The sequence below is a fragment of the Pipistrellus hanaki genome (assembly GCF_964339955.1).
Source record: "Pipistrellus hanaki genome assembly, contig: scaffold_124, whole genome shotgun sequence".
NCBI lineage: Eukaryota > Metazoa > Chordata > Mammalia > Chiroptera > Vespertilionidae > Pipistrellus > Pipistrellus hanaki.
The window spans coordinates 1,789-22,860 of NW_028182213.1; the positions used below are offsets into that span (position 1 = coordinate 1,789).

The following is a 21,072-nucleotide window of genomic DNA, read 5'->3' on the forward strand; positions in this document are numbered from 1 at the left end:
GATCCAGCCCGGGACGCGCGCGCGCGGGACAAGGGCCGGAGCGCGGCGGGGACCCCATCGGCCTGAGTCACCCAAGACCCCTTCTGGGGTGGGTGGTGGGTGCGGCGGGAGTGGGTGCGCCCCCCGAACCCCAGCCCCGGCGGCGGGCAGGGCTCCCCGCGGTGCCAAACCGCGCGCTCCGGAGGTTGAAGGAGGCGCACCCACCCCGGCGCCCCTGGCGGGCGGGCGGGCGGGGCTGACTGGACGGACAAAGGGGCACCCCCTCCCTTCTCCCCCCTCCCTCCCCGGCGGCTCGCCTCCCCCACACCGTGGGGGGGGGGGATTCGGGGGGTTCCAGGCCGTGATCGTACAAAAGGTCCGGCAGAAAAACACCCCGCGGAGTCCCCGAGGCCGGGGGAGGGGGAAGAGGAGGAGGAGGAGGAGGAGGAGGGCGGGAGGAGGGCGGGAGGAGGGCGGGAGGGCCCCCAGCTCTCCACCGCGCGCGCCCCTCCTCCGGCCGCGCCGGGGGGACACGCCCCTATGGGGCCGCGCTTCGGGGCCCGGGGGCGGGGCCAGAGGCTCCCTTAGCGGCTCCCCGGATTGGCCGGGCTCGTTGGGACCCGCCCCTGAGCCTTTGGGCACGCCCCCCTGTCCCGGGGTGAGCGCGGGCTGCGCGCTCCCGGGTCCCCCGCCCCTCTCCAGGCGCGCGCCCTGCTCCCGCGGCCACCGCCTCCGCCGCAGCCGCCGCCGGGAACCTGCGCCCTGCGCCGCCGCCAGGATGTGGCTGGGGGCTGACGTCGGGCCCAGATGTGGCCCCGGCCCCGCCCCGCCCACCCCCGGGGGCCGGGCCGCCCACAACCGAGCCGCCGGGGAGGCGCGCACACGGCGCCGGTCCCGCCCGTCCACCCGCCACAATGCTTGGCGCCGCCGCCGCGTCCCTCCTAACGCCGTCCCCGCTCGGCTTCCCTAGGACACGCCGCTCGAGCGGGCCCCCAACTCCTCCTGGACGCCCCCCCTGAACCTCTCCGTGCGCCCCTCTCCATGCGCTCCCGCTCCGGGGCCCGGCCGGGCGGGTGACGGCGCAGGCGGCCCGGAGCCCCGCGCGCAGCCGGCGGCGGAGAGGGCAGCGCCCTCCGCACCCCCTGCACCCCGCTCCCCGCCCCCCTCGCTCTCCGGGAGGCTTTGGGGTGCGGATGCGCCTCTGATTACGACGAGGAGCCGAGGAGGAGCCGCCCGCAGCATGGCAGCCGCCGCCTACGTCGACCACTTCGCCGCCGAGTGCCTCGTGTCCATGTCCAGCCGCGCCGTGGTGCACGGGCCGCGCGCGGGGGCGCCGCCGGGGCCGGAGCCGGGCCCCGAGGGCGCGGTCCCCGCCGCCTCCACCTCCGTCTCCGCCGTCTCCGCCGCCGCCGAGGAGCCGCGCCGCGACGGCAAGGACCGCGCCTCGCTCTTCGTGGTGGCGCGCATCCTGGCGGACCTCAACCAGCAGCCGCCCGCGACCCCCGGGACCGGGGAGGACCGCCGGGGGGACCGCCGCCGGGAGGGGGGCGCCGGGGCCGGGGCCCGCAAGGCGCGCACCCCGTGCCGCCTGCCCCCGGCCTCGCCCCCGGCCTCCCCGGCCTCCCCGGAGCGTGCCTGCCCCGCCGCGCCCCCGAGCCCCGCGTGGAGCGATCCCGAGGATCTTGGGGATCCCCAGGAGCCACAGGAGCCCCCGGAGCCCCAGGAGGCGGGTGTGGAGCCCCAGGAGCCCGGCCCCAGACAAAGGGGCCGGCGGGCCCGCAGCCGCGCCGACCCGGAGTCGCCGCCGCGGAGGCACAAGTGCCACTACGCGGGCTGCGAGAAGGTCTACGGCAAGTCCTCGCACCTCAAGGCGCACCTGAGGACGCACACAGGTCAGTGGGGGTCCCCCTGCCCCCCTTACGCCCCCCTCCCGCCCCGCGCCTCCCCCGGTGCCAGGCGCCGGGCCACGCCCCCCTGTGCGGCCGGCCGGGGCGCGCGCGCAAAGGCGCAGAGGGCGCCAGGGGCCGGGGACACTCGGGGCCTCGTCCCTTCCCCCCAAACTCCGTCCTGGTCCTGCGGGCGGCACCCCGCGCCCCCCGCGAGGAGGCGGGTTCCCGGCAGCGCCCGGAGCCGCCCGCACCCGCTTTGGCGACCGCGCCCCCCGCCGGCCGGCCGGACACGCCCCCTTCCCCGGGCGCGCTCCGGAGGGCGGGCGGGCGCGCGGGCGGGGCCGCGGGGGCGGATGTCGTCATCCGGGTTGGGGGCGGGGACCCCGCCCTGACCCGGGGGGCCGGGGGGCAGGTGCGGGCGCGCTGGGCGGGGATCTCGGGGTGGGGGGCCCCCCAGGCCATCGGGGAGCCGCGGGAAAGCGGGTGGCCCTGGCTCCCGGTCCCTCCCTCCCTCCCTCCACCCTCCCTCGCCGGCCGGGCAGGGGCGCGCGCGCTGGGTGGGGATCGCGGGGGGAGGAGGAGGTTTTGGGCCCCCCCCCAGGCCATCGGGGAGCTGGGAGGCCGTGGCACACGGGGGATCTGCGGGGAAAGCGGGGTGGCCCTGGCTCCGGGTCCCCTCCCTCCCCCGCCGGCCGGGCCGGGGCGCGCGCTCGGGGCGGGGCCGGGCGCGGCGGGCGGAGTTCACGCGGGGACAGGGCTCCCTCCGGCGCCGCTCGGCACACTCTCTGCGCTCCCCTTCCTGCCATTTCTCCGGCGCCCCGAGGTTTCATTTGTCCAAACCAGAGCTTCTGGGGGGGGGGGGGGCGGGGGTGGAGGTCTGGGATCCCGGTGCGTCCGCGGCTCGGGGTTGGGGAGCCACGCCCATCCGGCCGGCGGGGTGCGCGCCCGGCCCCGGGGCTCCCATCCGGGAAGGAGGGGCCCGGCTCCGCGCTCGCTGTTGGCGCGGGACGGACGGATGGATGGACGGATGGATGGATGCGGGGCGCTGGGCACCTGTGCGGGGTCGGGGGTTGGAGGCGTGCGCCCCGGGGCGCAGCCTGGGTGCCGGAGACCCCCGCGCGCCGCCCCCTCTCTCCTCCCATCCCCATCCCAGGGGGCCCTCCACCTGGGAGTTGACTCCTCGGAGCTCTGTGGTTGTTGGTTTTTTTGTTTGTTTGTTTTTTGTTTTTTGTAAAACAAAAAAAGTAGCAAAACCAAACAAACCAACAAAAAAACCCCAAAAACACACCCCGCCTTTCAGTGGATGAGAACCTCCCGGTGCCGGTTCGGTGTCCAGAACCGCCCGGTTCCTCCTCGGAGCGCCCGGGAGGGAACCCTCCGCGGACACTCACTTCCCTTCCTCCCGAATTTGGGGCAAATTCTGCACAAAAACAGAACAAAAACACCCGCGACCTGCTGCTGCTTTCTGGGTCCCAGCGGGTGGGCCTTCTCCGTACAGAACAGAGCTCCTCGGACGGTAGAAATGCTGGTTTACACGTTGGAGCGTCCAGACCCAGGGACCGGGAGGTCCGGGTTCGAGTCCTGGCCAGGGCGCAGGGCCCCCCGGGGTGCGGGCTGGGTCCCCCAGGGCGGGCGTGCAGGAGGCGGCCCATGGGTGATTCTCTCTCCCTCCCTTCCTCCCTCTGAAATCAATAATAATAATAATAATAATAATAATAATAATAATAAAATTAAAATTGCGGCCTCCCCTCGGTTGCACCGGGTCCCAGGTCTGCAGGCGCCCAGGACCAGCGCCTCCCGGAGGCACCTGGCCCCCCCAAACCCCGTGGCCGTCCAGGGTGAAATGGGGGGCCATGGCTAGGCCTTCGGGGTGTCCAGATTGGAGTGTGTGGGGTCCAGATTGGAGGGCGGGGGGACCTGGATCCCTGGAGGGAGAGGGTGTTGGTTCTGCTTGGGGACCCCGGAGTCCTGGTGGGCGTGGCACTGAGGGCGGGGCGCAGCCGGGACCCTGAATCCAGGGGTGGGGCCAGCGCTTGGGGCGTGGCTGGGGTTAGGGACCTCTTTGTGGGGGTGGGGTCCCCCCAGGCCAGTCTCCCTGCGGCCTCCCGTGGGGTGGCACCGGTGGCTCAGGATGGGGATGGAGATTTGGGGAGGGGCTGGGTGGAGGGCGGCGCGCGCTGTCGCAGGTGGAGCTGGGCGCTGGGGGGTGGGTTGGGGAAGGTTTTGGTCTGGGGGTGACCTCGGGCTTGGCTGGCTGCGCCCCCCGATCTTTGCCGGGGGCCAGGCTTTGTGGGCCTGAGCGCACAGACCCCTTGGCTTAGAGGATTGGGGCAGGCGCTGGGAGCCAGGCTAGGGCGGGGTGGGGAGTGGGGGCGTGCCTGGAACCCCAAAGCTGGCCGCAGGGACTGGAACCAGCCGCCTGAGGTGATGCCTCCAGTTCCCTGGTTTTCTTTTCCTTTTTCAAAATATTTTTTATATTTTTTCATTGATTTTTTTTTACAGGGGGAAGAGAGAGGGATAGAGAGCTAGAAACATCATCGGCGAGAGGGGAAACATCGATCAGCTGCCTCCTGCACACTCCGCTACTGGGGATGTGCCTGCAAGCAAGGCACATGCCCTTGACCGGAATCGAACCCGGGACCTTTCGGTCTGCAGGGCCCACGCTCTATCCACTGAGCCACACCGGCCAGGGCGAGTCATTGTTGATGTTATAGCTAGCGATCGCCCGGGGAAAACAAAACCAAGACACCAAGGTCTCAGTGATGGAGCGTCGACCTAGGAACCAGGAGGTCAGGGTTCGATCCCTGGTCAGGGGCTCAGGCCCCGGTTGCAGGCTCCATCCCCAGTGTGGGGCGTGCAGGAGGCAGCCGGTCCCTGATTCTCTCTCAACATGGATGTTTCTCTCTCTCTCCCCCACTCCCTTCCTCTCTCTGAAGTCAATAAAAATATATTTTTAAAAAAATCCCACACATCTCCTTGCCAGCAGCTCGGGGGTGGACACGGCCGGCCACGCCTCCTGCAGACCCCAGGCTCCGCCCGTGTCCCCCGCCCGGTGCGGGTGAGGGTGGGAAGCCCTCAGATTGCCTTCTCTCAGCCATTTCCTGTTAGGGCTTGGGCGGGGTTGGTCTGAAGCTGCTGGCTCCCCGGGAACAGGGGTTCCATCCTGGGGGTGAGGGGCCTCGGAGAAGCAGGCAGCCCAGCCCAGTGCGGGGTGAGCGGCCCGGCTCCCCCCCACCCCCCTCGCCGCCCCGGGGTGCCCGTGGGGCCGGTGGGGCAACTTCAGACAAATGCAGAAGTGTGCGGGCCGAGCGTGCGAGCCTGCCCCTCCCCCTCGGACCCGTGCCGCCCTCCTCCGGGCCCTCCCAGGGCTTTGTGTGCGTGTCCCAGGCGTGTGTGTGTGTGTGTGTGTGTGTGACCCTGGCCAACGCGTGTGTGTCCCGGCCACCCTGATTTTCTCGTCTGTGCATCCTCCCCAGGGGATGTTGTCCCATTGACCTTAGGGAGAGCGGAAGGGAGAGGGAGACAGAGAGAGAAACGTCATGTGAGAGAGACACACCGACGGGCTGCCTCCTGCACCGGCTCCAACCGGGGCCCGGGCCTGGGAGGAGCCTGCCACCAAGGTACGTGCCCTTGACCGTAATCGAACCCGGGGCCCTTCCGTCTGTAGGCTGATGCTCGATCCACGGAGCCAAACGGTCCAGGGCTCAGTAAAAAAAAAAACGCATTAAAAAGAATTAAAATAAAAGTTTTGTGTTTAAAAAATATATATATATCCATATATATAATTATTTACAGAGAAGAAAGGAGAGGGAGAGAGAGCTAGAAACATCGATGGGAGAGAAACATCGACCAGCTGCCTCCTGCACGCCCCCCACCGGGGATGTGCCCGCAACCAAGGTGCATGCCCTTGACCGGAATCGAACCCGGGACCCTTCTGTCCGCAGGCGGGTGCTCTATCCACTGAGCCACACTAGCCAGGGCTTTAAAAAAAAACACACATGTTCTTGGTTCCCTCCCCTTCCTCCCCCGCTGAGGTTCCTGCTGTTGCTCCGCTGCCTCCCTCTCTTGTTTTGACTTCGCCGGGTTCTCACGCCCACAGTACATGCCTCACCCGAGAACACGGGGAACCCCACCGCCCGCAGCTGCCCCCTCCGCAGGCCCTGCCCCCCCCCCCCCCCCCCCCCCCGCCGGCTCTCCCTGGCTCCCCTGGGCCCTGCCCGGGCGAGCGCTCGGCCCCTCAGCAGCGAGGGACGATCACCCACCCACCCACCCACCGGGCGCGGCTGGCAGGGGCGGGGCCTGTGGGTGCTCTTTGCACCCCCTCCTGCCCGCAGGGGAAAGACGGCTGCAGGCCCCTGAGCGTCTGCAGGCCGCAGGGAGCTCTGAGTGCCAGGCCCCGGTGGAGGTGTGCCTGTGTGTGTGCGTGAAGAAGGCAGCGAAAAATAGGTGTTTTTTTTTATTTAAAAAAGTTTTTAAAAAATATATTTCTTTATTGATTTCAGAGAGGAGGGGAGAGGGATAGAGAGAGAGAGAGAGAGAGAAACCAAGGATGAGAGAGCATCATGGATCGATCGGCTGCCTCCTGCATGTCCCCTATTGGGGATCGAGCCCACACCCTGGGCATGTGCCCTTGGCCAGAATCGGACCCGGGACCATTCAGTCCGCAGGCCGACGCTCCATCCACTGAGCCACACCAGCCAGGGGGAAAAAAAAAAACCCACACAAACAACCCCCCCCTTTTTTTTTTTTTAATTGAGCCCTGGCTGGTGGATGGAGGGTCAGCCGGTGGACGAAAGGGTCCCGGGTTCGATTCCGGTCGAGGGCACGGACCTCGGTGGCTGGCAGGCTGCTGCTCCCGGGCCCGGGCCCTGGTCAGGGGGCGGGCGCAGGAGGCCGCCCACCGGTGTGCCTCTCTCCGTCGATGTTTCTTTTTTAGTCTCTGCTTCTGTAAGTTCACTGTCGGTGTGTAGAAATGCCATGGATTTCTGGGCGTTAATTCTGTATCCTGCTACATCGCCGGATTCATTTTTTCACGTCGTCGTTTCTCTCTCTCTCTCTCTCTCCCTCTCTCTCTCCCCCGCTCTGTCTGAACATCAGCGGGACCATCTCCTCGGGGAAGGATAAAGTGAAATAAAAACCAGCCGGGCCGAGACCGGTGTGGCTCAGTGGATAGAGCGTCGGCTTGGGGACTCAAGGGTCCCGGGTTCGATTCCGGTCAAGGGCATGAACCTTGGTTTCGGGCGCATCCCAGGTGGGGGGTGTGCAAGAGGCAGCTGATCGATGACACTCTCTCAGCGATGTTTCTAACTCTCTATCTCTCTCCCTTCCTCTCTGGACAAAATCAATAAAATAAAAAAATAAAAAAATAGCCGAAACCGGTTTGGCTCAGTGGACAGAGCGTCGGTCTGGGGACTCAAGGGTCCCGGGTTCAATTCTGGTCAAGGGCATGTGCCTTGGTTGCGGGCACATCCCCAGCAGGGGCTGTGCAAGAGGCAGCTGATCCGTGATTCTCTCTCATTGATGTTTCTAACTCTCTATCTCTCTCTCTTTCTCTCTGTACAAAATCAATAACATAAAATAAATACATAAAAAAGCCAGCCGGGGAGGTGGGCACCCAGGGCCTGCCCGCCGGCTGCTGGCGGACACACGGTGCCAGGCCTGCCCGGGGCGGGGTCAGGTGGCGCCGGCGGTGCCTGGCGGGCGCATCGCACGCGGAGGAACGCGCTCCCGGACGGCGTTAATGAGTAACGGGCGGGGCGGCGGCCGGAGCCCGGGGCGGGCAGCGGGGCGCGGGCAGGGCGGGTGTGGCCTCTGTGACCGCGTGGAATTCTGCTTCCTCCTCCATCTGCATCGGGAGGTTTTCCGGCTCCTGCTGGTGGAGATATTTATTTTACTTTTTAAATATATTGTATTGATTTTTAAAAAATATATATATTGTATTGATTTTTTTACAGAGAGGAAGGGAGAGGGACAGAGAGCTAGAAACATCGACGAGAGAGAGAGTCAGCGACCAGCTGCCTCCTGCACGCCCCCCACTGGGGATGTGCCCGAAACCAAGGTATGTGCCCTTGACCGGGAATCGAACCCGGTACCCTTCAGTCCGCAGACCGACACTCTACCCACTGAGCCAAACCGGTGAGGGCGGAAATATTTTTTTTTTAATAAATTAAAAAAAAAGCATGGTTGCCATGTATGTATTCCTATTTTAAAATATATTTTTATTGATTCCAGACACAATGGGAGAGGGAGGGAGAGAGAGAGAGAGAGAGAAACATCGATGAGGAGAGAGAATCGTGGATCGGCTGCCTCCTGCACGCTCCCTACTGGGGATCGAGCTGGAGAGCCAGGCCTGTGCCCTTGACCGGCATCAGACTGTGGCCTCCTGGCTCATGGGTTGATGCTCAAACATGGGGCCCCGCCGGCTGCCGCTGGCCTGGATGTGACCCAGTGTGCGATGGAGAAATTCTCACCCCGACCCGAGGCTCTGGCCTGGGGCCCTCCCCTGGCCTGCACACGCGTGCACACACATGCACGCACGCGGGCACACACGTAGGTGCGGCCCCTGGCTCGCTGTTGTGTCTGAGCTGAGCTCCCAGGCCTGGCGTCCATCTGTGTGGACTCTGGTTGTGGGGACGTGGACGGCAGGACCCGGGGTTCCATTGTGGTCAAGGGCGTGTCCTGGGGCTGCAGGCTCGGTCCCCAGCCTGACCCGTCTCTCTCACACCCACGATGTCTCTGTCTCTCTCTCTGTCTCTCTCTCTCTCTCTCTCTCTCTCTCTCTCTCTCTCTCTCTCTCTCTCTCTCCCTCCTTCCCGCTGTCTCTGAGGCAGTCCACGGGCACACAGCCGCCGGGGAGAAAAGAGAGAAAGGAAAGAGCAGGCCTAGGGCGGGAGGTGGAGGTCCAGCTAATGGCTGCTCGGCCGGCCGGCAGGGTTTTGCGAGGAAGTCAGGGTTGGGAAAGCCAGAGGAAACCCCAAAGGCGCTGGAACCTCAGAACCCGCCCTCAGAGGCGGAGGGAGGGAGGGAGGGAGGGGGAGGGACAGAGGGCCCTGGCCGGGCGTGTCCTTGGCGTGTCCTTGGCGTGTCCTTGGCGTGGAGGGCTGTTTGGCCTGACCCTGGACGGACACGTCGCTCCAAACCCGGGCTGGGATCGGCGGAGGGGCTGGGGCTGGGGCTGGCACCGTGGCTGCACCCCCCCTCACACACACTCACTCACACACACACACACACACACACACACACCCCAGGAGGGGTGACCCCTGCAGACCAGTCCGGGAGCTGCCACTGTGTGTCCTGCAGCTCAGCAGACCCGGCCGGCCGGGTGGGTGCGGGGCGGGCTGTGCGTGGTCCTGCGTGACCGCCTGGCGGCCGGCGACCCTCAGCCCCTGCCCGTCCCCTCCCGCCACCCAGGTCCTCCCTCACCCGCCGGGCAGGCTGCACCGCCTCCTGTTCTTTTCAGAGCAGATTTTTATTTGTTAAATTATTATTATTGCTAGTGTTAATCCTCACCCAGGATGTTCTTCCATTGATTTCTAAAATATATATATATATATATATATATATATATATATATATATATATATATATATATTTTTTTTTTTTTTTTTTTTTTTTTTTTTTTTTTTACAGAGAGGAAGGGAGAGGAATAGAGAGCTAGGAACATCGATGAGAGAGAAAAACATCCATCAGCTGCCTCCTGCACGGCCCCTCCCGGGGATGTGTCCACAACCAAGGTCCATGCCCTTGCCCGGAATCGAACCCGGGACCCTTCAGTCCGCAGGCCGACGCTCTATCCACGGAGCCAACCGGCCAGGGCTTACATATATTGTATTGATCTCAGAGAGGCAGGGAGAGGTAAAGAGAGAGAGAAACATCCGAGGTAAGAGAGAATCATGGATCGGCTGCCTCCTGAAAGCCCCCCACTGGGGATGGAGCCTGCACAGCCCCAGGCCTGTGCCCTGACCTCCTGGTTCCTGGGTCGACGCTCCACCCACTGAGCCACACCAGCCGGGCATCGCCCTGTTTTCTGAAAAAAAAACGGCTTTGCCGTTTGGCCTCAGGCACTGGGGGTTCTCTGGGTGTTCGTGCGTGTATCTTTGCGTGTGTCCCGCATGAGCAAGTGTATGAGGGTGGGTGTGCGTGCCTGTGTGTGTGTGTGCGAGTGTGTGTGCTCACGTGCAGGTGCTCAGCCTCCCGCCAGAGCTCGCTGGACGGCAGCCAGGCCCCGGGCGTCGGGCCAGGAGGCTCGGGCCTGCGGTCGGGGTTTTGGGGACCCCCCGGGGGAGGGGAGCCCGGATGACAGAGGCAGGGCCCGGTGTGCCTGCCGTGGGGCCGGGCTGGCCTTCCGGGCAGAGCGGGGACCTGGGCAGAGCTGGAGGGGGCGCAGGCCCAGGCCTCCCGCCCTGGCCCCCCGCCAGCCGCCCGCGGCCCCGTGTGGGACGGCCCTGGCGGGGGGCCAGGCCAGGCCAGGCCGGGCCGGCTTTGTCTGCGGCCGAGGGCTCAGCCCTGAGCACCCGCCTCCTCCTCCTTCCTGCCCCTCTGCCCGCCCTCCCCGCTCTCCTCCTCCCTCCTCCTCCCCTTCCTCCTCCCCTCCCTCCTCTTCTTCCTCTTCCTCCCCCCCCCCCTCCTTCTACCCCGGCCCTCGCACTGGGGACTGTGGGACCGAAACATGTTTTTTTTTTACTTGTTCTTTTTTTTCTTTTTAAGCGTGTTCTCTGTGTTTTGTTTTTTTTAGAAAAGCAAGCACGCACTGACCCACCGCAAAAACACGTTCTTAGGCTGGGCTGCCCTCTCTCCGGCTCACGGGAGAGTCAGCCAGAAGGGGGGCCTTGGGCCTCACCGGAGTGGCTCAGCGGATAGAGCGCCGGCCTGCGGACGCAAGGGTCCCGGGTTCGATTCCGGCCAAGGGCATGTGCCTGGGCTGCGGGCACATCCCCAGGTGGGGGGCGTGCAGGAGGCAGCTGATGGTTGTTTTTCTCTCTTGTCGATGTTTCTAACTCTCTCTCCCTCCTCTACCTTCCTCTCTGTAAAAAAAATCCATAAAATATATATTTTTAAAAAAGTTTAAACATAAAAGGGGGGGCCTTAGAGACAGGTTGGGGGGCTGGCCGGCCGCCGCCCACTGCTCCCCTGGGGTCCCTCGGGGTGAGGGGGTCCGTGCCTGCGGGGGACGGAGGGGAGGGGGCAGACAGGGCCCTCGGGGGGCAGTGGGGACGGGCGTGGCCCAGCTGCTCCCTGGAGGGAGAGGGCGTGCTTCTCAGCCTGCTTCTTTCTTTTTTCTTTTTTAAACCCGTGGGGCTGCGGGAGGCGGCGGCCTGGTTCCCGGTAGGCCTGCCTCCTCCCCCCGCTGACTAAGAGCAAACCGAGCTAAACACGGGGTCACCGTGGCAACTGGCGGCGGGCGCCGTGCATGCTGGCGGCCGGGGTTCTCACCTTCTCGCCGTCTCAGGTTCTAGGATGGGGCCTCGGTGTCCGTTCTTCTCCTTTGCAGAGAGAGGGGACGGGAGGGAGGGAGGGAGGAGAGCTGGAGGAACGCTGATGTGGGAGAGACACACGTCGATCGGCTGCCTCCCGCACGAGTCCCGGCTGCAGCTGGGAACCATCGAACCTGCAGCCCAGGTGCATGCCCTCGACCGGGAATCGAACCCTCTGAAGGGTCCCGGGTTCGATTCCGGCCAAGGGCACGTGCCTCGGTGGCGGGCACATCCCCGGTGGGGGGTGTGCAGGAGGCAGCTGATGGATGTTTCTCTCTCATCCACGTGTCTCACTCACTCTCCCTCTTCCTTCCTCTCTGTAAAAACATCCATAAGATATATTTAATTAAAAAGTATATACATATATATTTCAAAATAAATATCTTCAACATGTTCCCGTAGGATCCCCTCTCCTCGCCGATACGTCTAGAGCACATGTGTCAAACACAAGGCCCGCGGGCCAAATCCAGCCCGCCAGGCCTTGCCATGTGGCCCGCACCGCGCTGTCATCACTGCACTCCGCTGTCAGTTTATGACATTGTCAGTTTATGACTGTTCAGTAAACCATTCGGCCCGCGATTTAGGCTGGATTTTAGATTTTGGCCCCTTCTCTGATTGAGTTCGACACCCCTAGTCTAGGGGGTGGAGCCTGCAACCCAGGCAGGTGCCCTGAGCGGGAATCGAACCGGGGACCTCCGGGCACCTGGGTCCCTGCTCCACCGCTGAGCCACTCCGCCCGGCTGGGTGCATTATTATTATTATTTTTTTAAGTTTCTTTATGGATTCAGGTGTTACTACGTGACCTTCTTCCCCCTTTACACCCCCCCCGACCCCCCCCCCCACGCACGCCCTCACCCCTGGTGTCTGTGCCTCGGCCAGGCCCATGGGGTCCTTTGGCTGATGGCTCCCCGTTACTCGGTCCCAGTGTGTGTGGGGAGACCGCCAGACCCCATCCATCCTTGTTCCGCACAGAGTGGCCGCTCGGTGGGGTGTCTGTGGTCCGTGTGTGTGTGTGTGTGTGTGTGTGTGTGTGTGTGTATGTGTGTGTATGTGTGTATGTGTGTATGTGTGTGTATGTGTGTGTGTGTATGTGTGTGTATGTGTGTGTGTATGTGTGTATGTGTGTGTATGTGTGTATGTGTGTGTGTGTATGTGTGTATGTGTGTATGTGTGTGTATGTGTGTATGTGTGTGTGTGTATGTGTGTATGTGTGTGTGTGTATGTGTGTGTGTGTGTATGTGTGTATGTGTGTGTATATGTGTGTGTATGTGTGTATGTGTGTATGTGTGTGTATGTGTGTATGTGTGTGTATGTGTGTATGTGTGTATGTGTGTGTATGTGTGTGTGCGTGTGTGTATGTGTGTGTGCGTGTGTGTGTATGTGTGTATGTGTGTGTATGTGTGTGTATGTGTGTGTATGTGTATGTGTGTGTGTATGTATGTGTGTGTATGTGTGTGTATGTGTGTGTATGTGTGTATGTATGTGTGTATGTGTGTGTGTATGTGTGTGTGTATGTGTGTGTGTATGTGTGTGAGAGTGTGTATGTGTGTGTATGTGTGTGTATGTGTGTGTATGTGTGTATGTGTGTATGTGTGTATGTGTGTGTGTATGTGTGTGTGTATGTGTGTGTGTATGTATGTGTGTGTGTGTGTATGTGTGTGTGTGTGTGTGGGGGGGTGCCCCCTGCTCTGTGCCCCAGATTCATGCGCTGAAATCCTCAAACGCCGACGGGATCGTTGGGGGGGAGGGGGTGTCTGGGAGGGAGGTGACTTGGCCGCCCCCCTCGCCCAGGGCTCCCACCCCAGGGCCCAGGGTGGGGGGTCGGTCCGCAGCCAGGCCTCGGAGGCCGGGGAGGAGCAGCTGGAGCAGGGGCGTGGGGGGACAGCCGGGGACAGGGGCCCCGGGTGCGAGGCCCTCCTGGGGCCAGGCCCGTGGCGAGGCCGAGGGCGGGAGGCAGGGGTGTGTCCGGGTTCGAGGAACTGGGTTCTGCCCCGGCCGCCGCCGCTGAGCGGCTCGGGGCTGAGCGTCGTCGTCCTGGGCACCGAAAGGTCACGGGTTCGATTCCCGTGCGGGGCACGTGCGGGGTGGTGGGCCCCGTCCCCAGGGTGGGTGCCTGCGGGAGGCGAGGGATCGGAGTTTCTCTCCCTGTGTCTCCCCCGCTCCCTTCCAACCTCTCTGCAAATCAACGGGGGAAAATAAAACACAATACAATACAAGGACCTTAAAAGTAAAGACGTGGCACTTGGCTGCAGGGAGGCCCAGGCCCAGGCCCGGCCCCACCCAGCCCAGGATGTGCCCGCCACCAAGGCCCATGCCCTTGATCGGAATCGAACCCGGGACCTCTTAGTCTATAGGCTGGCGCTCTATCCACTGAGCCACACCGGGTAGGGCTCAATAGAAATATTTTTTAAAAGGCAAGCCCCTTCTCTCCCCCCCCCCCCTTTCTCTTCTGAAACCGTCAGTAAAAATATGAAAAGACAAAGAGAGGCAGCGCCCCCACCGGGGCAGGCGCGGGGCCTGTGGCCCTGGTCACCGAGGTGCCAGTCGGGGCCTGGGAGCCTCTGTCACCCCCTCTCCGCCCCCGCCTTCGCCGGGAGCCAGCGGGCGGCCCCGGGGCGGGGCAGAGGCTGGAGGGTCCCGGGCTGGCCCAGCCCCTGCCATCTGGCCTGGCCTGTGGTCCCCGTCCCCGTCCCCGTGTCCCTGTCCCCGTCCCCGTCCCCGTCCCCGTCCCCGTGTCCCCTGGTGCTGGTGCTGGTCCCCGTCCAGATCCATTTTCGTTTTCAATTCCCTTTACGGCCCCCACCCCACCGCCCCGGACCCGGGCAGCCCGGCCCGGCCACCGCAGCAAACAGACTGTCCTCGGCTGACCTCCCCCGCCGCCGGCCGCCCTGGCCTCCGATTGTTTGCCTCCGGCTAATTTTAGCCCCGCCATTTCCACCCTGACCTCCTCCCCCGACGGGAGGCGCACACAGACACGCACGCACACACACACACACACACACACACACAGACACACAGACACAGATACACACACAAACAGACACAGACGCACACTCACAAGCACACTCACACACACACACACACAGACACAGATACACACACAAACAGACACAGACGCACACTCACACGCACACTCACACAGACACACACACTCACACACACACAGACACACATACACAGACGCACACACACGTGCACACACGTACACACACTCACATACACATGCACACACGCACACACACAGACACACACAGACACACATGCACACACAGACACACGCACACAGACAGACACACACGTACTTACACACACACACAGACACACACATGCACACACACACACACACACACACACACGTCCAGAATAGCCCCGGGAGGGAAGGGCCGGGATCCCACAGGAGCGGCTGCAGCTGGGCCTGGGGGGAGGGGACGTGGGGGCAGGCAGGACCCCGCCCAGCCCCCTCTCTCCCTGAGGTCCCTCGGCCTGCAGGGTGCTCACATGCAGGAGAGGAGGGGGGTGTCTCAGGGAGCCTCTGGGAAGGGCACCCACTCTGTCCGCACCCCCCCCAGCCTCAGCCGGCCCGGCTCTCCCCCGCCCCCGGGAACGGGGAGCTCCCAGGGCCCCGGGCTCCGGGGTCAGGCGTGGAGCTTGGCTGCAGGGAGGCCCAGGCCCAGGCCCGGCCCCACCCAGCCCAGGGTGCTCTGCTGTCCCTCAGGGGGGCGGGGGGGACTCAGGGGGCTGGGGCCTGGCCTGGAGGCCCCCACACCCCGTCCATTATCCCTGAGCACCTCGTCGCCCCACATTGAAAAAAAAAAGGGTTAGCTTGGCTCTAGCCTGTGTGCTCAGTGGATAGAGCGTCAGCCTGCGGATGGAAGGGTCCCGGGTTCAATTCCGGTCAAGGGCATGGACCTTGGTTGCGGGCACATCCCCAGTGGGGTGTGTGCAGGAGGCAGCTGATCGGTGTTTCTCTCTCATCGATGTTTCTATCTCTCTCTCTTCCTTCCTCTCTGTAAAAAAATTAATACAATACATTTTTTTAAAAATGAAAACGGTTGGAAAAATACCCTGGGGGAGGGTTGGGAAGAAAACAAAGCAGAAGCAGGACCTGGGAACGGAAACTGTCCAGTGTGAGAAGTGACCCCTGGCAGGAGGGCCGGCGGGGGCGGGGCCAGACACGCGGCCTGTGGCCCCCCGCCACGTGCAGCCACGCGTGTGCCACGTGCAGCCACGCGTGTGGGCGAGCTGCTTTGTCCCCGGAGGCGGCAGGTGCGGGTTCCAGGGCAGCGGGCCCAGTGCAGGAGCCGGGGTTTGGGATACGAAGTTGCTGTTTTATAATAAACCAGGGGCCTACCTGCGTGAAATTACTGCTCGGAGGATGGGCGGGGGGTCCCTCAGCCCGGCCTGCACCCTCTGGCAATCCGGGACCCCTCGGGGGGTGTCCGTCCAACGGCCGGTTTGGGCCGGACACCGCAGGGCTCCTAACCGCTCCCCTGCCTGCCTGATCGCCCCTAACCGCTCCCCTGCCTGCCTGATCGCCCCTAACCACTCACCTGCCTGATTGCCCCTAACCGCTCCCCTGCCTGCCTGATCGCCCCTAACCACTCCCCTGCCTGATTGCCCCTAACCACTCCCCTGCCTGCCTGATCGCCCCTAACCCCTCTGCCTGTCTGATTACCCCTAACCCCTCTGCCTGCCTGATCACCCCTAACCACTTGCCTGCCTGCCTGATCGCCCCTAACCAAGGTTGTTCGGCTGTCCGGTCTAATCAGCATTTTACCCTTTTATTATTTTTATTATAGATCCCACAACCTGTGTATTGATCTGTCCGCCCGTCCACTCTGGCCAGGCTCTGCAAGCGGCTTTTTTAAACAAAATAGTTTCCGCAGCTCGGCTGGCCAGCTGGGGTGGCTCAGGGCTGGAGCCTCGACCTTGGAGCCAGAGGGTCAGGGTTCGATTCCCCGTCGAGGGCACACACCTGGGGGGCTGTGCAGGAGGCGGCCGGCCCGTGATTCTCTCTCAGCATCGATGCTTCTTCTCTCTCTCTCTCCCTCCTCCTCCTCCTCCTCCTCCCTGTCTGAAATCAACAAAAATATATTTAAAACATTTTTTTTTAAATTAAAAAAAAAAAATCCACCGCAGGAATGAGGCTGATTTTCAGAGGGATGGAAGGGAGCGGGGAGAGACACACACACACACACACACACACACACACACACACACGTCCTCATGAGAGAGACACACCGATTGGCTGCCTCCCACGGGGGAGGGGGGCTGTGGGGGCTGGGAATCGAACCCGCAACCAAAGCGGCACACCTGCGGAGCTGGTGCGGGCAGGTGCCGGGCCCAGCGGGGCGCCCACTGGCTGCGGAGGAGACCCACCCAGGAGGCGGAGGGAGGGGGGAGGAGGGGAGGGCGGGCAGAGACACAGGAAGCAGAAGTAGGACAGATGGTTGCTCAAGCTCCGCGGGGAGAGGGCCCCCCCCTCCCTCCCCGCCCGGGTGCCGGTGCCAGGTGGCAGCGGGCGGGAGGGCAGCCTCTGCCGGGGCTGGGCCCTCTCCCCCCTCCTCCCTCCCCCCTCCCTCCCTCCGAGAGGGGGGTTTCCTTGTGGGAAGAAGGGGGTGGCCTGGGCCCCCAGGGCGGCTTCTCAGAGTCTCTGAGGGCCCCCCCGCCCCCCAGCCCCTCCCCGCGGCCACGCGTGACCACAGCCGACAGCTGGGCGGACCGGCGGCCGCCCTCAGCCACCTGGGAGGGGCTGGGCCTGGGGCCAGCACCTGGCTGCCCGCCCCCGCGCCCCCCTGCCCTGCCCCCGCCTCCGGGCTGGCTCTCCGCAGACAGACAGACACACAGGCCGACAGGCCTGGGAGGGTGCAGGGAGCCACGTGGAGGACGGGAGCTGGGCCCAGCAGCCTGGAGGCCATAATTACCGCCCTGGCTCTGTTGGCCCCCGGGGCAAGTGCTTCCCTTTGAAGTCTTCTGAGTGGCGCTGCCCCCGGGCTGCCCGGTGGGAGGGACGGTGGCCTGGCCGTGGCTGCGGTTTGTCCCCCTGACTCTGAGGACCCCCCCTCCCTGCACAGCACACACCCCTTCGGAGGAGCAGGGCCTGCGAGGGGAGCTGTGGGCCGGGCGGCAGGGCAGCAGGTGGCTCCAGGGGCCTGGCGGGTCCCACACTGCCTGTCTGCTCGGAAACTGGCTTTATGCGGGGGGGAAGGTGGGGAGCTCACGGGTAACAGACAAGCCTCCTAACCTCAGCCCCACCCCCTAAGGCCTACGGGTTCCTGTGGGCTGGGGTCCCCCGATCCGTGGAAAATAAAATAAAACGAAGCTCGGCGCCGAGACACGTGTGGCTCCATGGACAGAGCGTCGGCCTGCGGACTGGAAGGGTCCCGGGTTCGATTCCCGGTCAAGGGCATGGGCCTTAGTGGCGGGCACATCCCCAGTGGGGGGTGTGCAGGAGGCAGCGGATGGATGTTTCTCTCTCATCGCTGTTTCTAACTCTCCCTCTCCCTTCCTCCCTGTAAAAAATCAATAAGATATATTTTTAAATAATAATAATAATAATAATAATAAGGCCCCAGGAGTGGTTCCGTGGGTGCAGACATGGCCCCTCCCCCGTGGGGGCTGCTGGGTGGGCGGGGCTGCGTGGAGACACTAGCCCAGGCCCTTTACTTGTTGTGTGATTTTTATTTTAAAGAAAATACGTTCCTATGGATGTCAGAGAGGGAGGGAGAGGGCGCGGGGGATAGAAACATCAATGATGAGATAGAATCCTGGACCGGCTGCCTACTGCGCGCCCCGTTCCCGGGGATGGAGACCTCACCCCCAGGCCTGTGCCCTGGACCCCAGGACCCCAACCAGGACCCCCTGGCTCCTGGAGGGGTGTGGGGGGCGGGGAGCGAGCAGGCCCTGTCCCCGGGGTGCGGGGCGGGAGGGGGTTCCCCGGGGCCCGGGCTGGGCTGGGGGCGGCGCCTGAGCTGCGCGCAGGGGCCGCTGTGGGCGCGGCCCGGGAGGATCGGGGAGGGGGGCCTGGGTGGGGCTGAGGGGCCCCCGGAGGAGGGCGGGAGGGGAGGGGAGGAGAGGGGAGGGGAGGGGAGGGGAGGGGAACCCCGAGCGCCCCGCCCCGCCGCCCCGCCCCGGCTCCGGGAGGGAACGCGCCGTCCGGCCTGGGCGGTGCCAGCGCGCTCTGGGCTCGGGACGCGCTGTTCCCGGTGAGATGAGGCAATCGAGCCGCTTCCCGGGCCGGGGCGCTGCACCCCGCCCGGCCCTGCACCCGCCGGCTCCCCCTCCCGGCCTGCCCGCCCCCCGCCTCCCAGCACCCGGCCCTGAACCCCCGGGGCCCCGCCCTGCACCCGCCGGCTCCCCCTCCCGGCCTGCCCGCCCCCCGCCTCCCAGCACCCGGCCCTGAACCCCCGGGGCCCCGCCCTGCGCGCACCGGCCACCCGCCCGCGCCCCTGCCTGCGCGCACCTGCTGGGTGCCCCGCCCCAGCGCGCGCCTGGGCCCGGGTCCCCAAACGGGGGTCTGGGGAGAGGGTGTCTGGGGAGGGGGTGTCTGGAGAGGGGGTGTGGGGGTGGCTACGCCCCGTGCGCCCCGCCCGCTGACGTGTCCCCCTCCTCCCGCAGGAGAGCGGCCCTTCGCCTGCGGCTGGCCCGCCTGCAGCAAGCGGTTCGCGCGCTCGGACGAGCTGGCGCGCCACCACCGCACGCACACGGGCGAGAAGCGCTTCGGCTGCCCGCTGTGCGGCAAGCGCTTCATGCGCAGCGACCACCTCACCAAGCACGCGCGCCGCCACGCCGGCTTCCACGCGGGGCTGCTGCCGCGCCGCGGCGGGGGGTGCGGCTCAGGGGGCTCTCGCCCCGGCTCGCTCAGCGACCACAGCCGCTCCGACGCCAGCAGCCCGCCCGCCAGCCCGGCCAGCCCGCCCTGAGGCCCCCGACCGGCGAGGGACCCCCCAAAACAGCACAGACTCGACCCCAGCCCGGCCAGCCCGCCCTGAGGACCCCCCGCCGGCGAGGGACCCCCCAAAACAGCACAGACCCGCCGGCCAGTCCGCCCTGAGGACCCCCCGCCGGCGAGGGACCCCCCAAAACAGCACAGACCCGCCCCCAACCCGGCGCAACACCGGCCTGCGCGCCTCCGCCCCTGTGCGCTCCTGTGCGCTCCTGTGCCTCCTGTGCGCACAGAGGTCCCCCTGTCTCTCTCTCTCTCTCTCTCTCTCTCTCTCTCTCTCTCTCTCTCTCTCTCTCTCTCTCTCTCTCTCTCTCTCTCCTCTCTCTCTCTCCCATCCCAACCCCCCTAGGACAGCCATGAGCATTCGGATGCTCTCCCGTCCTCCTGGGACCCCCCTCTTTCTCTTCAGTCATCTGGAAAGAAAAGAGAGAAGGAAAGAGGAAAAGCCTGCAAGCCCAAGGGCCCCAGGTTCCCCAAGTTCGAGTCACGGTCAAGGGCAGGTACCTCCTCTTGGTGGGAGCAGGAGAGCGAGGCAAGCCATCCATGTGTGTCTCTGTGTCTCCCTCCCTCCCTCCCTCTGCTGTCTCCAGGGGACGGGATTCATTAAAGGAGAGAGAGAGAGAGAGAGAGAGAGAGAGAGAGAGACGCCGAAACCAGTGTGGCTCGGCGGCTAGAGCGTCGGCCTGCGGACTGAAGGGTCCCGGGTTCGATTCCGGTCAAGGGCATGGACCTTGGTTGCGGGCACATCCCCGGTGAGGGGTGTGCAGGAGGCAGCTGGTCGATGTGTCTCTCTCATCGATATTTCTAGCTCTCTGCCCCTCTCCCTTCCTCTCTGTGGAAAATCTATAAAAAAAAAAATATGAGAGAGAGAGAGAGACATGGATGCAGGCAACCCCCTCCCTCCCTCCATCTTCTTCACCTCAGGTGTCAGACTCCATTTGTAAGGGGGAAAAAAAGTTTTCTTTTTAAACAAACAAACACAAAACACCCTTCCCCAGCGATTGCACAAGGGACAGACCCACGGACGGGCGTCCGCATGCGACACCCTTTCTCAGGGACGGACGCGTTCGGTGAGGCCAGGAGCCCCCCTCCTGCCGCCTCCCTCCGGACAGACATTTGCACTCGAGTTTCCCCCGGCCCCGCCGCCGCCGAGGACTCCGCCCAGAAGGTGGCGGCCGGCGGCCGGCAGCAGGTGGCCGAGCTGGTGACCCCTCTGGCCCGGGGCCCAGCGGCCAGCCGGCTCTGAGCGACCATGCCTTACGCGGAGGAGCCGGGCAAAGGGCCGAAGGAGCAGCCCTCTCCCCTGCTCCCCTCCGCCCCCCGGGGACGGTCTCCCCGTTCCTGCCTCGGGGACCCTCCCTCTGGCCTCTCCGAGGGGCCCTGGGCCGGAGGGACGGGGCCGGCTGGGAGACACGGCACCGTGGACGGCTCCCGAGACAGCCCGGGCCTCCCCAGGGATGCTGACCGCCCAGCGTCCCTGCACCAGGCACCGGGGACGGTTCCGGATCGGACCACGCTCTCCGTCTCCCCACCGGCCCGCCCTCTGCTCCAGGGACACCTCCGTCTGGGCCGGTGATGCGTGGGGTCCTCGGCCGCCCGCCCGCCCACGAGGCCCCGTCCCCACAGGACCCCAGGCCGCGGTGACTTGGAAATTCCGGGCGTCCCGGGACGGACACGCCATCGGGGACCCTGCCTTCCGCTTCCTCACGGCCGGACGGCGGCACATGGCGAGTTTCGGACGCTCGGCCGCCTGGACCCCGCCTGTCCCTCTGCGTGTCCCGCGCGG

At 64.7% G+C, this 21,072-nt stretch overlaps 1 protein-coding gene across 1 annotated transcript; it reads left to right on the top strand.

The window, feature by feature from the left end:
• The first annotated feature begins 742 nt into the window (after positions 1-742).
• Positions 743-20,251, top strand: KLF13 (KLF transcription factor 13). Its single transcript, XM_084907501.1, has 2 exons — positions 743-1,871; positions 18,959-20,251. Exons 1-2 carry the CDS (start codon positions 1,220-1,222, stop codon positions 19,261-19,263), a joined length of 957 nt encoding a protein of 318 aa, XP_084763627.1. The 5' UTR covers positions 743-1,219; the 3' UTR covers positions 19,264-20,251.
• The last annotated feature ends 821 nt before the right edge of the window (positions 20,252-21,072 follow it).

What these genes read in the sequence shown, in the direction of transcription:
- KLF13 (XM_084907501.1), top strand. Translation starts at nt 1,220, where the DNA reads ATGGCAGCCGCCGCCTACGTCGACCACTTCGCCGCCGAGTGCCTCGTG. An exon ending in GCACCTGAGGACGCACACAG is followed by an intron (nt 1,872 to 18,958) that starts GTCAGTGGGGGT and finishes CTCCTCCCGCAG; the next exon opens with GAGAGCGGCCCTTCGCCTGC.